Here is a 15,878-nt window from a genome sequence, read left to right on the forward strand (position 1 = left end):
GACTGATAAGGCAAATATGTATATGTATATTTGTCTGGGCGCTTTTTTTTATTGCTGTTCATTAAAATACATTGTAAGTGCAAAGTATTTCTTAGCTTAAAATGCCAACGACTATATTTAATTAAGTCAATAATTAATGAATGATTACGCCTTATACTTAATTGATTTCGAGTGTGTAAATGAGTTGATTGCGCAGCTAATTGAAACGTTAATGTTGGATTTCAACTAGCCCCACTTTGATGGCATTTGTGGCAGGTGGCAGGTGGCATGTGGCCCATGTGGCAGGTGGCAGATGGCAACTCAATCAGCAAAAACAAAAACAAAAAAAAGCGAAAGAGAAAGATATAGTTTTATATAAATAAAACTCTTGGCATATGTAAGTGCTATGCTAAACGAGACTATTTGGCAACTTTTGCTTTGTTTTTGTTTTTGTTTTGTGATACAGATACAGCAACAACGTCAAACGCAGAGATACAGATACAGATACATCTACAGTTGTTGTTGATGTTGTTTTGCTGGCGATTCTATTTCGGATCTGTGTGACTAACTTGTTGTTTATGCCTTACGAGTTACGAGTATCTGCATCAAGCACTCTTATATATATGTGTCTGTGTGTGTGTGTTGTTGCCCAAATACTCATTCAAATTATATTTAATTCAATTGAATTTTCCACCCCGTTGGCCAGATAAGTACAACATTCCATTCTCAAATTACAACGAGGGAAAAGTAATATGAATTGTTGTTGTTCTGTGCTCAGATTTCGTAAGCTGTTTGTCAACTTTGTTGCAAAACTATATCAAACGTCAGTTTGATGGGGGCGGGGGGAGAAAGCAACTGAGAACTTAATGAATTTCATTTCTAGAGCTGCAAATGACATTTGCTGCATTTGGAAATAAACTAAAACTGAACTGAGAGAGGAAATCATATGGAAATTGGGAAGCAATAGGGAAAAGCTCATGTGCAATTAAATTAAATTGTCGAGAGTCGAGATATCTATTTAATTGTTGACTTGCAGCTGGTTGCATAGTGTAAATACAATTAACATTTTCTATGTTTCTTTTGTCAGTTGATTAGCTATCGAAAACATTTTAGCTTGCATTTGAATCACGCATTCTATTTTAATTCGCAGCCATTTCGAATGCAAAAAGAAATCTCCTCCCTCTACCACTACCTTTGCCTTTACCACTCCCTCTTCCCTCTTTCCTCTCTCCCCTTCCCTCGCTTGCTTACCTGCCTGTCCGCAGTTCTCGATTCTCGCACTGTCAATAAATCAATTTACAAAGCATCGACAGATGTGCACGTAAAGCAATTGAAATGCCAACACTATTTGGTGCATTTGCTTGGCATATAAATAAATCTATATATAGTATAGTATATATAGTCACACTATATATCCTGCATATCTGGTGATGTTGCAGCATGCGAATTTCAATTGTTTGGCACGTTGAAATGCACGCACAACAAATGCCACAAATGCTTTGATTTTATTTTTAAACACTCTTACTCACCGGCCACTATAATTTTATCCGTGCCACATGTGTTACGCCATTGGTTCGGTCAGACTTTGTGTCGTCGTCGTCGTTGTTGTCGTCGTCGCTGATGTCATGTTTTAATTAGCGAGCATTTCGATTATTTTAATAAATTTTTAAATGTGCAGTTTATTTCACAACTTTGTAGTAGGCGTGTTGCATTTGTGACGTGATGTCAATGAACTTGGCACAAGGTAAAGTGCAATCAATCCCAGCTCAAAACTACAATGCAATTAAGAAAGCGCTTTAAGAAAAATATGAGAAATATAAATGAAAACAAAAAAAAACTACTCAGAGGAAAACAGCGCGTGTTTTGTCAATGTGTTTGTACATTTCATTAGTGTTTCAGTTGCCCGGCAACAAGGTGTGATATTGCATGGTGTGGTGCACATTGCGTATACGCGATGCTGCCATATTACGTATACGTCAAGTCGCTCTACACAACACACAATTCTAACGCTATCAATATCAATTACACTTCTGATTTACGATTTATTATTAACGTGGCATCCGGAGCTCGAAACGCATCCTCCGCATATCCTGTCTGAGAGACAATCAGTTTATCGGTGCCAATTGGCGTCTCAATCAAACCGTTCTCAATCGCGTGAATCAAGCGAACGACCAGCTCTTTGGCAAACTGTTGTCCAGGCGCGAGACTTCTGTCGGCAAATTTACTGTTCTCCACACTCGGCACGCTGATTAAGCTGAAGGCAAAGACGCGTAAGCCGCAATGGCGAGCAACAATCACCTGCAAAAGAATGAAGAAGTAAAGGAAATAGTTGGAGTAATATTTGAACTGTTTACCTCATGCACTTGCGACATGCCCACGGCATCGATGCCAAGTTTCCGCAGCAGCAACTGCTCAGCGACGGTCTCATAGGCTGGACCACCGAAGCAGGCATAGACGCCGGTGTGCATGTGCTTCTCATTGCCAATCTCGTGGCCAATCTCTTGGGCCTTTCGCAGCAGGATGCGATCGTAGGCATTCACCATGGCCAAATGGCGTTGACCGAAGCGTTCGTCATGCGGCCCATTGAGCGGGGAGTTGCCAAAGAGGCCAAACATGTTGACATGATCCTTAATTAGAAGCACATCGCCCACTTTGTGGTTGGAATTGACACTGCTCGATGAGCATGAGAGGAACAGATACTCGACACCGCACAACTTCATTACGCGCACGTGCATCGAACAAGCGGCCAATTGAGTGCCCTCATAGTAATGGAATCGACCCTGCATCGCAATCACCGTCGCACCCCTCACGGTGCCCACATACAGTTTGCCTCGATGGCCTTGTGTTGTACATTTGGGAAACATTGGTATATCCGCATAATCAATTACGATGGGATGCTCAATCACCTTCGTCAGCATGGCCAAATGCGAGCCACAAACTATGCCAAATTTGGGCCTTGTTCGTGTTTTGCTCATGATAAAATTCGCAATCATTTCAATGTTTTCATAGCTGTACAACAGCGATGGCGGTGTTAGAATTTTCTTCGGCGGATTCTCGAGTTCTTGCTGCAGTTGCTTTTGCAGCATCTTTTTCAGATCTCGCAACTGCAGCGCTGTCTTCATGGCACAACAATCATGATTGCACATTTTTGCCCACAAGAATCCGTTGGAATTTTGTTGCCTCTTTTGTTTTTGGAATTTCTAAATCAAAATGAATGAATTGTCAAACGAATAATGAAATTGACAATTTTGATTTGGTTTTGCACTGTTGCACAGTTGGAGCTCAAAAATTCAGTTGCCATACAATTCTTTGTATTCGAAAACGCGCCATGACGTCTCAACAGAGATATTGACTCATGTTCAGTCTGCACGTTTTGAAAAGGGGACCTAATCATCAAGCTGTGCGGACTTTGAGTGCTATAAATAACTATATATGCAGATGGGAAAGAGCTGAAGTTCATGTGAAACTCATTTTGGATTCTAGACTTATATTTGACAACATTGTATTTGTATTATTGGCGCTTATATAATAACGATTACAACTCTTTGTTGTTGACTTGTAATTTATCTTATCGCTTGATTATACTATTTGCTGTGTGTTGCGGTTCGATCGCAGACAGAAACAGAAACAGAGACAGAGAAAGGGAGAGGAGAAAATCAAAGACAGCAATGTCAACAAATATATTACATAAAAGCCAAAGCCAAACAAATAAGAAAGTTGCAGTTGAATCTATTCGGTTGTAAAATACCCGGTACCACTACAATATTAAAATATACTAAAAACTATATTCAGTATGTATTGATGTCAAAATATAATTAAAGCTATATTTAGTATAAGATTGTAATATTACTGTACCCAATATACCATAGAGAACAAAACATGCTAGTATATCAACCCAAAGTGTAAAAATACACTAAAAGCTATATTCATTATAAGGTCAAAATATACCGAATTAATATACCGAAAAGGTACTACATTATACTAAAAGTTATATTTAGTATAAGATTGTACTAATATATTTGAAATATACCAATGAGAACAGAACATACTAGAATATCAACTAAAGCAAATAAAAAAGATAATCGGGAATTATTAAAATACACCAACAAAGTAAAAAATATACTATAAGCTGTATTCAGTATATAACATACTATTTCATTTTAATTATATCACAGAGAACAAAATATACTAGAACGTAAACCAAAACTATTAAAATATACCAAATACTGTACTGAAACATACAAAAATATACCAAAACCCATACTTAGTATATCGATATAAATTGTACATTTGGAGTTGGCATAAAATTAAAATACCCTTCCTAACCTATGGCTACCGAGTGTAAGCATGGGGAGCGAACGTGACTTTGTAGGCGGCATCATAGCGCAAATAACAACAACCACAACTAGCTATCACAGCTAGCTAATATGAAAAACAACATCCACAAAAAAAAACACAAAATAACAATATCCACAATAACAAGGAACAACAACAACATTTGCTAGCTGTGTAACTTAAGCAACTTGACGCGCACTCAAATGACAAAAACGAAGCGCTCAACAAAAAGTTTTCTATTTCATTTGCTGGCTGTTGTTGTTGTTGTTGTTGTTAATGTTGTTGACTTTGTTACTTTGTTATTGTAAAATTAATAAATTTATGGTCTTTTTATAGCAGCACATTGTGCATACTAAACGCTTCAGCGATTTACTCAGTGCCACTCAAACGAAAACAACAACAACAGCAGCAGCAGCAGCAGCTACATCAGCGTCTCAGATCAGCTAATGAAGCTATAACCCAACATCAGGCCTTGCCTTGCTTTGTCCCCCTCCTCTTCGGCTGCCTTTCCCTTTCGCCAGCTCAGTGTGTTCTCTTACCCGTCAGAGTCAAGTCAGTCATTCAGTCAAGCAGTCAATCTGTCAGTTAGCCAGTCAGTCACAGCTGCGGCTCTAACAGTTGCGACTGTTGACAGATGCGCGCCCAAAACCACATGAAAACAATATTAAATTTTGACTTGCGGCGACTGTTGACTGATTGTCGTTGTTGTTGTTGCTATTGTTGTTGTTGCTTGTTTATTGGTTTACCCTATTAATTAGCAAAGAAATGAATTATAATGGCATCCACAGGCCAACAGCAGGCAGCAGGGCAATAGACAACAGACAACAGACAGCATCGACAACAGCTGCCTTAAGCAGAGACAACTTTTCGTATTGTTTATCAAACAAGCACATGCATCTTGTTTATACACACACACTCACACACTCGCACACACACACATTCATGCTTACACAATGCAAATGCGGCTTGCGTTAAACATAAACATTTTGTGTAAAATATAGCAACAAGATGGCATTGAGAGCTTTGTACAAAAACTGGCTTACAACAACGGACAATGGGCAAACGTTGAATGGACGGACAGACGTACAGACGGCAGCCAGCAGCCAACTTCACTCGGTGGCGTATACGCAATTTATTGATATCACGTATACGCAGAGTAAACATCTGCGTTGCATAGCAGCAATAATTTGTTATCCCAACTGAACCATCTGAACCATCATTCCATGATGTTCTCTTCGCTTAATTAATGTTGACATGTGCGTTTTGTGTTTTTCGATTTTTGAATTCAACATTGTATTTGATGCGGTCTTTTGTGTTTGTGGCATTTGCGAGCACAAAGTCATGATAACATGCACAAATGTTGTTGTTATTATTATAACATAATAGTAAACAAAATGTGTAATCACATTTCTCTTCTTTCACATTTTCACCATACGCCGAAGCCAATCAAAGTTAACTCGTCAATTGTTCAATTCAATTACAATGGCACTTTACAATAATTAATTAATTACATTTATAATATTTAGTGGCTGAATACATAGAGTATGTAATTATGGAAAGTCCCGTTCACAGCTGTTTAAAGCACTTTTGAGGGCAAGGTCTGGCTGGATGGGGATTGTTTAAATTTACAAAATGTTTCTTTCATACGTTTTTGTTCATCACATTTGCAAAATGGTTTTGTAACTTTTTTGTTTATTGTTCTGATTTTGCTGCTTCACTTTTTTTCCCTGCCAATATTTGGCTTGGCGCTTTTCGAATTATTTATCTGTTTATTTTTATACATACACAACATATACTCGATATGCGTATATTTTTGGGGTTACTTCTTTTTATTTTTATTTTGGCCGAGAGATTGTTGGCTTTATTTGTGGACTTTGGCAAATTTGTATTAAATATTTTGACTGGCAAGCATTTGCTAATTGAATTTGTTGTTTTTGGTTTCCCTTTTGCTGTGTGGTTTTTTTTTTTTTTTTGTTCCTTTTTCGCATATTTATTTGGCCACACTTTTGCATTGTGGGTTATACGGTCGGGTGATGGATGTGATATGTTGATAATTGAAAATATCAATATTGAAATTGTTTAGTGAATTGTTAATTGAAATGAGGCACAACAAGGCTGCAAGAGGCCGACCAAAAAGGTTATGCGAGACTCGTCTGCGAATTTGCGGGTTAAATTTTTCACGATAATGATATGATACTCAAAAAACGTTATACTCGTAGTTTGCAGTTTGAATAGTAATTAAATAGTTTAACGTATGTTGTTTTCTGTTCTTGCAGTTTGCGCTGAATCTTTAAAGGAATTGTGAGTTGGAAGCGAAGTGAATTTATTGCAAATACCAAATGAAAACCAAGAAAAACAACAGCAGCAGCAACAACAACAACAGCAACAACGACAGGAACACACTTGCTGAGGAACAATTGAAGAAGTTTCGACCTCGCAGTCATACGTACAAGTGTCTCAATCACAATCCGCTAATCATAAATCCAAAATTGAATCTGAATTCGTGACGCATTAAAGTGCGAAAACGTCGAAAAAGTTGCATCAAAGTAATAACTACTGAGAGAGACAGAGACAGAGAGAGAGAGACGCAAGTTCAAGTTGTGGTTGACGACATCTTTTCTCTTTGCTTTTTGCTTTCTGCCTTGAATTTGTTGTTTTTGGCAACGAAAGCGACGCACACCCACCGAACAGCAACAGCGACAGCAACCAGCAACCAGCGACTGTTGCATGCACTTTTTGTTGTTGTTGTTAACGTTTCAAACTCACTGCCAAAGCGGCTACCTTAATTGCCCTGACAGCAGCAGCAGCTATAAACCAACCGAAAACAAAAAGCCAGCAAGTGAAAACTTACTGAAAAGCAAGCTGACTCAAAGAGAAAGAGAGAGAGGGAGAGAGAGCGAGAGAGCAGCATTAAGCCAAATCTAGATTGTGAATGACAAAGAGCCAACTCCTTCAGTTGTTGGCCAGCTACAAAAACAGCAACTTGGCTCACACGTTTCCTTTGAGCAGCAACTGGAACTGGTATTTTCCTTCATTATATTATCCGCCATTAGTGAGTGCAGCAACCGCACACACACACACACATACACACACACAGATACTTTTACACACAAATGTATTCGGCTGTTGATTATTACCCGGAAATGGGACAAATCTCTCAAGATGTAAGTAAATAAAATCCACTTCTAATACAATTGTAATGAAACTTTCTTTACCTTAAATCACTTTGAATCCTTACACTTTAAATCTCTGAGTGCTGCTCAACGAGAGCTCGTTTAGTTAATTGCCACAGCATGTTGCACAGATTCGCGCAAATGTGGCACGTGGCTTTGATACAAACCCCAACATCCTTCCAACCCAAACACACACACACACATACACACACACACGTTTGTAGTTGTTGCTTGTTGCTCTTTCAGTAAAGTTCATTTGCTAATTGAAGTTTTGCATAGCGCTGCAGGACAATTCATTGGAAGAGCCCTTTCAACTATTCCGATATCCCAAGGCAATTATCGGCAAAGAATTACACTAAAGTTGCCCCTAATTGTTTCAATTCAATTGAATTTATTCATCCAAATGTATGCTAATAATACAATGTATTAAGCTGCATTCTTTTGTCTGCATATTTACTCAGTTTCTGACAAACAATAGTTGGAAATTTAATATACTCGTATGCTATGTAACTGAAAGCTTTTGTTGGAATTACCTTTTGCATTTTCCAAAAGGTATTTGAACAACATTTTTACCGTGTTTGGACACGCTACGCATACGGTAGAAGGGTATTATAATACCCTTTTTGCCAACAGAAACTTGTATTCAACAATCAGAATGATCGACTTCATAAACCTTATATATTCTTGTCAGGTTTGAATTAATTGGTTGACAATTTGGTTTTTTTTTGACATTTTGTAATGTTTTAGCATTTTTAATATTCGGTATATTTTCGTAGTTCTGGTACACTATTACTAAATACTTTTATTAAAAATCACAATCGAGCACCTTCGACACAAACTTTCTTATATTAGTATTTTTCGGTATATTTCAGTATTTATTTGGTAGGTTGGTTTATTTTTTTTATGATATTTTTTGAGCGTTTTAGTATATTTAGTATTTGGTGTATTTTAGTATTCTTGGTATACTAATGTGTTATTCTTTAGTATTTTTGGTATATTTTTACACTATTACTGCATGCTTTATTAAAAATCATAGTGAAGCACCTTCGACACAATCTTTCTTTTATTAGTTTTTTTCGGTATACTAATTCGGTATATTTCAGTATTTATTTGGTAGGTTTTAATTGTTGACATTTTGGATTATTTTGCTCCCTTTTCTAGTATTTAGTATATTTTAGTATTTTCAATATGTATATTTGGAATATTTTTGTATTTACTTGGTATATTTTTCATATAGTAACGCCTGCATTTTTTAAACTTTTTTAGCGGGTATTTCAAGGTCGAGCAAATGGGACTTAAGCATTCTTACTCGTTTAATATGAAATGCTGTATAACATTGAGTATTTGCACAAACTCTGACCACTCAAATTGTGGATCCACAGTGACTTACACTCTGAGTCATTAGCATAGGGCCACAGCATTGATAGTTGCTTTAAAGCCCAGTGAATCATTGAGTCTTCATTGTATTATAATTAAGTTAGTCATATTATAGAGGAACGAAAGTGATATAGGAATTTTCCTTTGTTTATTTGAAACAAAAAAGTCAATGCTACTTTAATGCCGAGCTGAGTTGAAAGGTTTTTAATATTACAAACCAAAATCTAGCACACACATTGCGGTTCAGAATTAAAAGGATGCTTTTAATTGCACAAATTAACAGCGATTGCAGGACTTTACATAATATTAAATGGTTGATGCGAATTAAAACCAGATTTGCGAATGAAAATGGCAGTAATTTAACATACTATTAGTATATACTATAAGTAAGCTTGGTAACCAGATTATTAATGCGCAATTTCGGTGTTGTTTGTTGGTCTCTCTGCTGGAAATATACTCGTACCATTTTATTTTTTGGGGTGGCTTGATAAGGATTTGATAAGCTAACAAAAACTACATCATCATTGTACAACAACAACAACAACAACAACAACGCAAACTCGAACTATACAACTACATACAATTAATTATTTGTATAAAACAATAAAACCGATAAGAGAGCATTGTGTGAATTAGTGTTGGGGGAATTAACTTTAGAATAAAAGTATTCTTATTTATTTATGTTTGCTTAAAAATAAACTGGCAAACTGGGTCATCTAATCGGCTTGTGCAATAAATACACACACACACACTGTCGCAGTCACATCTGCATAATAAACAATTCAAATGCATACTATATATATATAGTATATAGTATATTCAAATACTCGATGTATTGACAGCAAATGCCATAAATGTGTGCATATTCAATTAATGCAATTCTAATTTCTAATTTCAATTGCAAATGACAAATTTAATAAAATGTTGCTGCTTTGTTTGTGCGATAGAAAATCAAATTTAAATTTCAATTGCATTTAATTAACATGCCTGCAATTGGCGTATTATTTATGTAGTTATTTTAACTAGCGTGTGGAAATTCTTGCCTTTTGATATTAGGGAAAAAGTGTATAAAAATATATATTATATTGGAATATATAGAGCAACAAAGATGAGCAACAATACCAAATAAACAGATGTGCGCCATTCTCTGGCTGGCAAGTGTCCAAGTGGCATTCGCCTTTTTTTTTTGATTGAGTGACAGAATAGCCACATGACACACTGACTGACTGATTCACTTACTGACTGAGCGAATGATTGACTGACTGATAGAATGAGGGAATAAGTTTGCTCTTATGCCATTAGAATTGCTTGAGAAATTCGCTGAATTTTCAGCATTTTATTCAATTGGCAGCTTTTAACAGATGCGGAAGTCGTGGCAATTAATTATTTACTATAATATTGTGGACTCGCAAAAGTCATACGCAATTAATTGTATATTTCTAACTATAGCAGTGCTTTTTATACCCCTTACCCGTAAAGTAGAAGGGTATTATGACTTTATGTTGAAGGAGGTGAAATGATATTTGTCTGTTCGTTTGCTATTGCTGGCAATCTGGTATATTTTGAATATAGTAGTATATCGATATACCAAATATAACTTTCGGAATATTTTGTCGGTATCTCACAGTCGAGCACACTTAACTGTACCATTTTTATACCCGCTACCCATAGGGTAGAAGGGTATTATAACTTTGTGCCGGCAGGAAATGTATGTAACAGGTAGAAGCAGGCATTTCCGACCCTATAAAGTATATATATTCTTGATCAGCGTCAACAGCCGAGACGATATAGCCATGTCCGTCTGTCCGTCTGTCCGTCTGTGTGTCTGTCCGTCTGTGTGTCTGTCCGTCTGTCCGTCTGTCCGTATGAACACCTAGATCTCAGAGATTATAAGAGATAGAGCTATAATTTTTTTTCGACAGCATTTGTTATATTTGCACGCAGATCAAGTTTTTTTCAAATTTTTGCCACGCCCCATTTCGCCCCCGCAAATCAAAAAAATCGTATAGCAAGCGTAATTTTGAAGCTAGAGTTGCGAATTTTGGTATATACTATAATTACTATAGTAGTTATGATTCCTGAAAATTTGGTTGCGATCAGATAAAAATTGTGGAAGTTATTAAAGAAATACTTTTGTATGGGCAAAAACTCCCACTTACTAGGGCTCATAGTTGCTTTGGCCGACAATCTGGTACATTGTGCCGTCTATGGTATATTTTGAATGGTGTGCTGTATCGGTATACCAAACATACCATTTGGTATATTTTTAGTATTTTTAGTATCTTCGGTATATTTTGAAAATAATACCACAATATTTTGCCCTTATTAAAAATGGGTAGCGGGTATCTCACAGTCGAGCACACTCGACTGTAACTTTCTTACTTGTTTCTTGTGTATTTAGTTTTAATTGTAATTCATATTGTATTTTATTGCATTTTATTGTGTTCGTAAGGTAAATAAAATAATAATTGTAATTGCAATTAGTAAATTGAATTTGAACGAGAGTTCATTGAACTCGCTGTGTGATTTATTTCTAAACAAATGACGCCAAGAGTGCGAGAGACTAAGAGAGAGAGAGAGGGAGAAAGCTGCTGGTGTTGCCAGGGCCAGAAGGAAATGACAATTACGGGCATAGACTGACGGTGTGTCTTACCTGCTTATCAACAAGTGTTATCAGGCCAAGGAGCTTGTCTGTCTGCCTCTTTATAGTTCGCTTATTGTCGTAGTTCTCATTGTTGTTGTCGTTGCTGCTGCTGCTTCTATTACATGCGATAATGTGCACCTAATAATTTGCCACACTTGCCAGTTGATAGGCAGCGAGAGAGAGAGAGAGAGGGAAGTGGGGAATTGGGTTGCTGTCATGTCTTTGTGTTTGCATTTGCCTTTCTTTGTGTTGCCATCAATTGTTTGTATTATATCAGTAGACAAAGTGTCGCAGCAAGTGCCAGTCTATGCAGTCAGGGTAACAAAAGTCCAGGCAAAGAGTCACGCCAGCCGGGCACCCACACATCAACACACCAACACACACACACATGCAGACTCATTTTGAGGTTAGTCAATATTGCCACTTGATAGACACTTGCAAATATGTGCACGCTGCACACACTTGCGAATACACATGCACACACCCACACGCACACACATTTACAACGGAGTCAGAGTCAGAGTCAGAGAGAAAGAAATAGAGAAAAAGTCAAGTCAAACAATGAGATAATCCCACAAAAACAAAACACACTCGAAAACGAAAACAAAAGCGGAATGCAGAAGAAGAATGCAGAAGAGTGAAATTTGTGTTTATTATTGACTTTGACTAAAAATGCTTTTTATATAATTTGATGTAAGAGAACTGATACAACAAACTGTGTAAACAGAACCATAAAATAATAAAATGAATCAACTTTGTATTTAACAAGCACAAAATTCAACAACAACAACAACAGTGCTAGAGTTGATTAAATGAATATGCTGAAAAATGATAATATTATATTATAATTGTAAGCACAAACAAAATGTGTGTCACTACACTGCAGCTGCAATTGTTTTAATTGTTTCAATTTTATTTCATATTTGTTTATTACTGGCAACAATTTGCATTTGCATAGACATACGAGATAATAAATTCAATGCGTAGATATGTGCATTTGCATACATAAAAAATAAATATGCAGATAAACCTAAATTAATATGCGCCACTGCAAATGCAAAACTTACAAATCTACTCATTAGTAGTACACTATGAATCCACTCAAGTAGCACACTTCTCCGTTGATAGTTTATCACGTCTAGACGCGCGTCTTTATTAGTTACACACACACCCGCACACATACATACACACGCACACAAGCACAGAAAGAGTCAGGCAGACAGGCGTGTATAATACAAATAGTTTATAATGCAAGCTCTCTGCTGTTGCTAATAGCCAACACACACAGCAACACGAGTACCTGCAGACAACGTGTACGTACGTATGTATGTGTATTTTATAAAAAATGCTTTCAAGTTTTCTTCTATTTGTCATACTCTTCAAAGTGATCAGCAGAGGGTGTTATACATTGTATTTGTATAACAAAATAGCTTGAAGGCAGCTTTAAGCAGAGTTTCTTCTATGTACATACTTCTGATTTAACTATAATACATTTGCTTAATCCTTTGTTATACTCTTGACAGTGCGTGTTATACATAGTATTTGTATAACAAAATTGCCGATGGAAAAAACGCGGCTTTAGTTACTCTGCTTAAGTTGAAGAGTTTTAATCACAGTAATAATAAATTATGCAAATATTTAATATTTATTTATTTAATAATATTTACTTTAATTTGATAATACATTTGCCTTTATATTAAATCTTCTTTTAAAGACGCAAATCAATCATATTCCTTTACTATTTCACACTTTAACTTCTTATGCGGAATATTTATTTGTCTAGACAACTCATAGTTACTAACTCGCTGCTTTGCTATATTTTTACTATTATTATTATTATTCGTTTTTAGTAGTACTATTTGGTTTTCATCAAGCTATTTATTTAGTTTGCATTTTTAACACCTGCCGTTTTTTCCACTTTAGTTGTTTACCTCTCTACTCACTCACTCATCCTCCAGCTCTCTCATATCTACCACACATACATTTATCTACAACCTCTGTATCGTTCCTACTACTACTTACTTATTGTTTGCTATTTCTCTTTTTGCCGTCTACCATTTATGCTAATTTATTTGCTTGTTTACCAGCTTTTGTTTTAATTTGTTGAGGCCACTTCTGTTGACATTTGAAGCGAAACCGACGAGAACTGCGGCTGTTTTTTTTTTCTTTTTTATAATAATAACTGTGCGCCCACTCACAAAAAAACAACAACAACACAATGACACAAACAAAACAACACGAAAACAATGTAACATTAACAGAAAAACCACATGTAACTGAACACAGATCAAGAGCAGAGAGAGAGAAAGAGATGGTTAGAGGGGGATACAGGGTGTGAGACAGAGATGGAGCACAAGTTGGGGGACTGACCCAAGTTAATCAAATTGCCAGACAAAAGGGGAATGTGTGTGTGCTTGAATCTGTCTGCTGTCGACTTCATGTGCTAATTATGCTAATTTATATTTAATTTGCTTTATTTTCGTACTTCATCCGCCCATTAAATGCGCTTTAGTGAGGAAATCAAAATTAGCTTACAATAATTAATTACACGCATTAACATCAGCTCGAATAACGCCTCATTTTTTTAATACGCATTGTAAGCAGCGTCTTCATTTCTTTCTTCTTCTACTTTTTATTTATTATTTGTCTAAACTCCACCTTCAGCAAATAGTTTAGTTAATGCAACTCTGTAGACTTTGTTTACCCCTTCCAAAACGAAAAAAAAAACTGACACTATCTTAGATTTGAAATCTTTACGCTTCATGATTTTGCACGTAAACATCGCGCGATACAGTCATCGCTAAAAGTTATCAGACGATGATAAAAAGATTTGCGCTCATTTTAAATGAAGCGAATCCATTAACAGAACATTTTTCTAGCAAGTTGCGCAGAATTTGTGAAAAGTTTGTAGTAAAACAGCTTTTGAAATACTCTATTATTCTGTGTAACTTATAGATTAATCACAAGCAACTTACAAAGATTTTAATCACTGAACAGCAAACAACATTTTTTTAACAAGTTTTACAAAATTTTAAAAGAGGTTTTATATATAAAATAGATGAGGCTTAAACCCTTCTTAAACCCATATTTTACCAAGAAGTTTTGTAAAATGTTTTGAAAATACTTTCAATTTAGTTACGACTAATTTAAACATTTGTTAAGCTAGTGCAATTAATAATTTTGCTAATTGCCATAGAATTAAGCTTAAGTCTGTGGGAAATAATAATACTCGGAGTAATTATAGTAAGCAGTACTCGTATTTCAAGCAAACGCCTCACATTGTAATTAAAATGCAAGTAAGTTTATCATCAAGGCAACACGAAAATTGAACTCAACTTGTTGCCTGTCCTTGCCCAAAAGTATCAGTTGTTTTGCCTTTAAGCTTAAAGGCCTGCCATTACTTCAAGTCTACTCAATTATGCTCAAATTTATGCATGAATGCATGGGCATGGGCATGGGCATGGAGTTCAGCTTCAGCTTAGAGTTTTCGACTGCCAATAAATTATGCTCAATCACGATTCACACACACACACACGCACACCTACATAACATATATAGGCAGAATTGTGCTTCCTATACAGTCTGACCTCCATTTAAATTTTTGGATTTGATATTCTTGTGTTGTTCTCTGTTGTGTGTACTATTATGAAAACAACAGCACAACACACACACACACACACACACACACACAATTGCATTGAAGTACTCAATTATCAAATTGAACCTTAGCAATTAGTTGGCATGGCCAAAAGTACAACCACAATGGAGAAGCTTAGCGTATGAAAGTGGAATAAGGTAAATGATCATCGGCCACGTGTATGCGATTAGTTGATTAGTCGACAGAGAGAGAGAGAGAGAGGGAGAGATGTGAAGAGTCCGCCCACGCCCATTCATATAGGGTATTGCGGCATTGTGCAGCGATGAATAAAGTCAAACATTCGATGCCCGCATGCAACGGCAAGCAGAAACCTCATCATATCACGTATACGACGCGTTGATGAACAAGTTTTCAACTCGCGAGCCAAAACAAAGCAAAACTATACTCTGAACGTACAGCAGATACCCTGTAATTGCTATCTACTAAGAAGAGAGATACAGAACAGCTATAGATTCGATATACCCATCCGATTGTGGAAAAGCGAATAAAAATGAAAAGAAAATAAATGAACAACTTGGTATTGAAACCAGTACACATGATCGGTTCGTGCTCAATGCTCGTTCATATCCATTAAACTTGGCCTAAGCACCCTCGACCGTATCCCCATCTCCTGCCTGGCTGTCTCGCTGTCATTCAGCCAAGTTTATGGAACTAACTGGTTCGTTGTTCGTTGTTCGATGTTCGTTCGTGTAAGTGTAAGTTGTATGCCAAA

At 36.4% G+C, this 15,878-nt stretch overlaps 2 protein-coding genes across 3 annotated transcripts in view; one reads left to right on the forward strand and one right to left on the reverse strand.

Annotated features, from left to right (window-relative positions):
* The window catches only part of LOC132794419 (sestrin homolog), a 32,512-nt gene that overhangs the window by 6,499 nt on the left and 10,135 nt on the right, over positions 1 to 15,878 (forward strand). Inside the window, exon 3 of one of the 2 annotated variants that reach the window (XM_060804867.1) lies at positions 6,591 to 7,478. The exons of the other annotated variant lie outside the window; for it this stretch is intronic. Within the exon in view, the coding sequence (XP_060660850.1) occupies positions 7,428 to 7,478 (51 nt within the window). The 5' untranslated portion in view covers positions 6,591 to 7,427. The remainder of the gene's footprint in view (positions 1 to 6,590; positions 7,479 to 15,878) is intronic. 2 annotated transcript variants of the gene reach the window in all.
* Positions 1,759 to 3,223, reverse strand: LOC132791383 (purine nucleoside phosphorylase). Its single transcript, XM_060800273.1, has 2 exons — positions 2,334 to 3,223; positions 1,759 to 2,277 (listed from the first exon to the last, which is right to left on the reverse strand). Exons 1-2 carry the CDS (start codon positions 3,123 to 3,125, stop codon positions 2,002 to 2,004), a joined length of 1,068 nt encoding a protein of 355 aa, XP_060656256.1. The 5' UTR covers positions 3,126 to 3,223; the 3' UTR covers positions 1,759 to 2,001.

Source organism: Drosophila nasuta, chromosome 3 (assembly GCF_023558535.2).
Source record: "Drosophila nasuta strain 15112-1781.00 chromosome 3, ASM2355853v1, whole genome shotgun sequence".
In the NCBI taxonomy this organism is placed as follows: domain Eukaryota; kingdom Metazoa; phylum Arthropoda; class Insecta; order Diptera; family Drosophilidae; genus Drosophila; species Drosophila nasuta.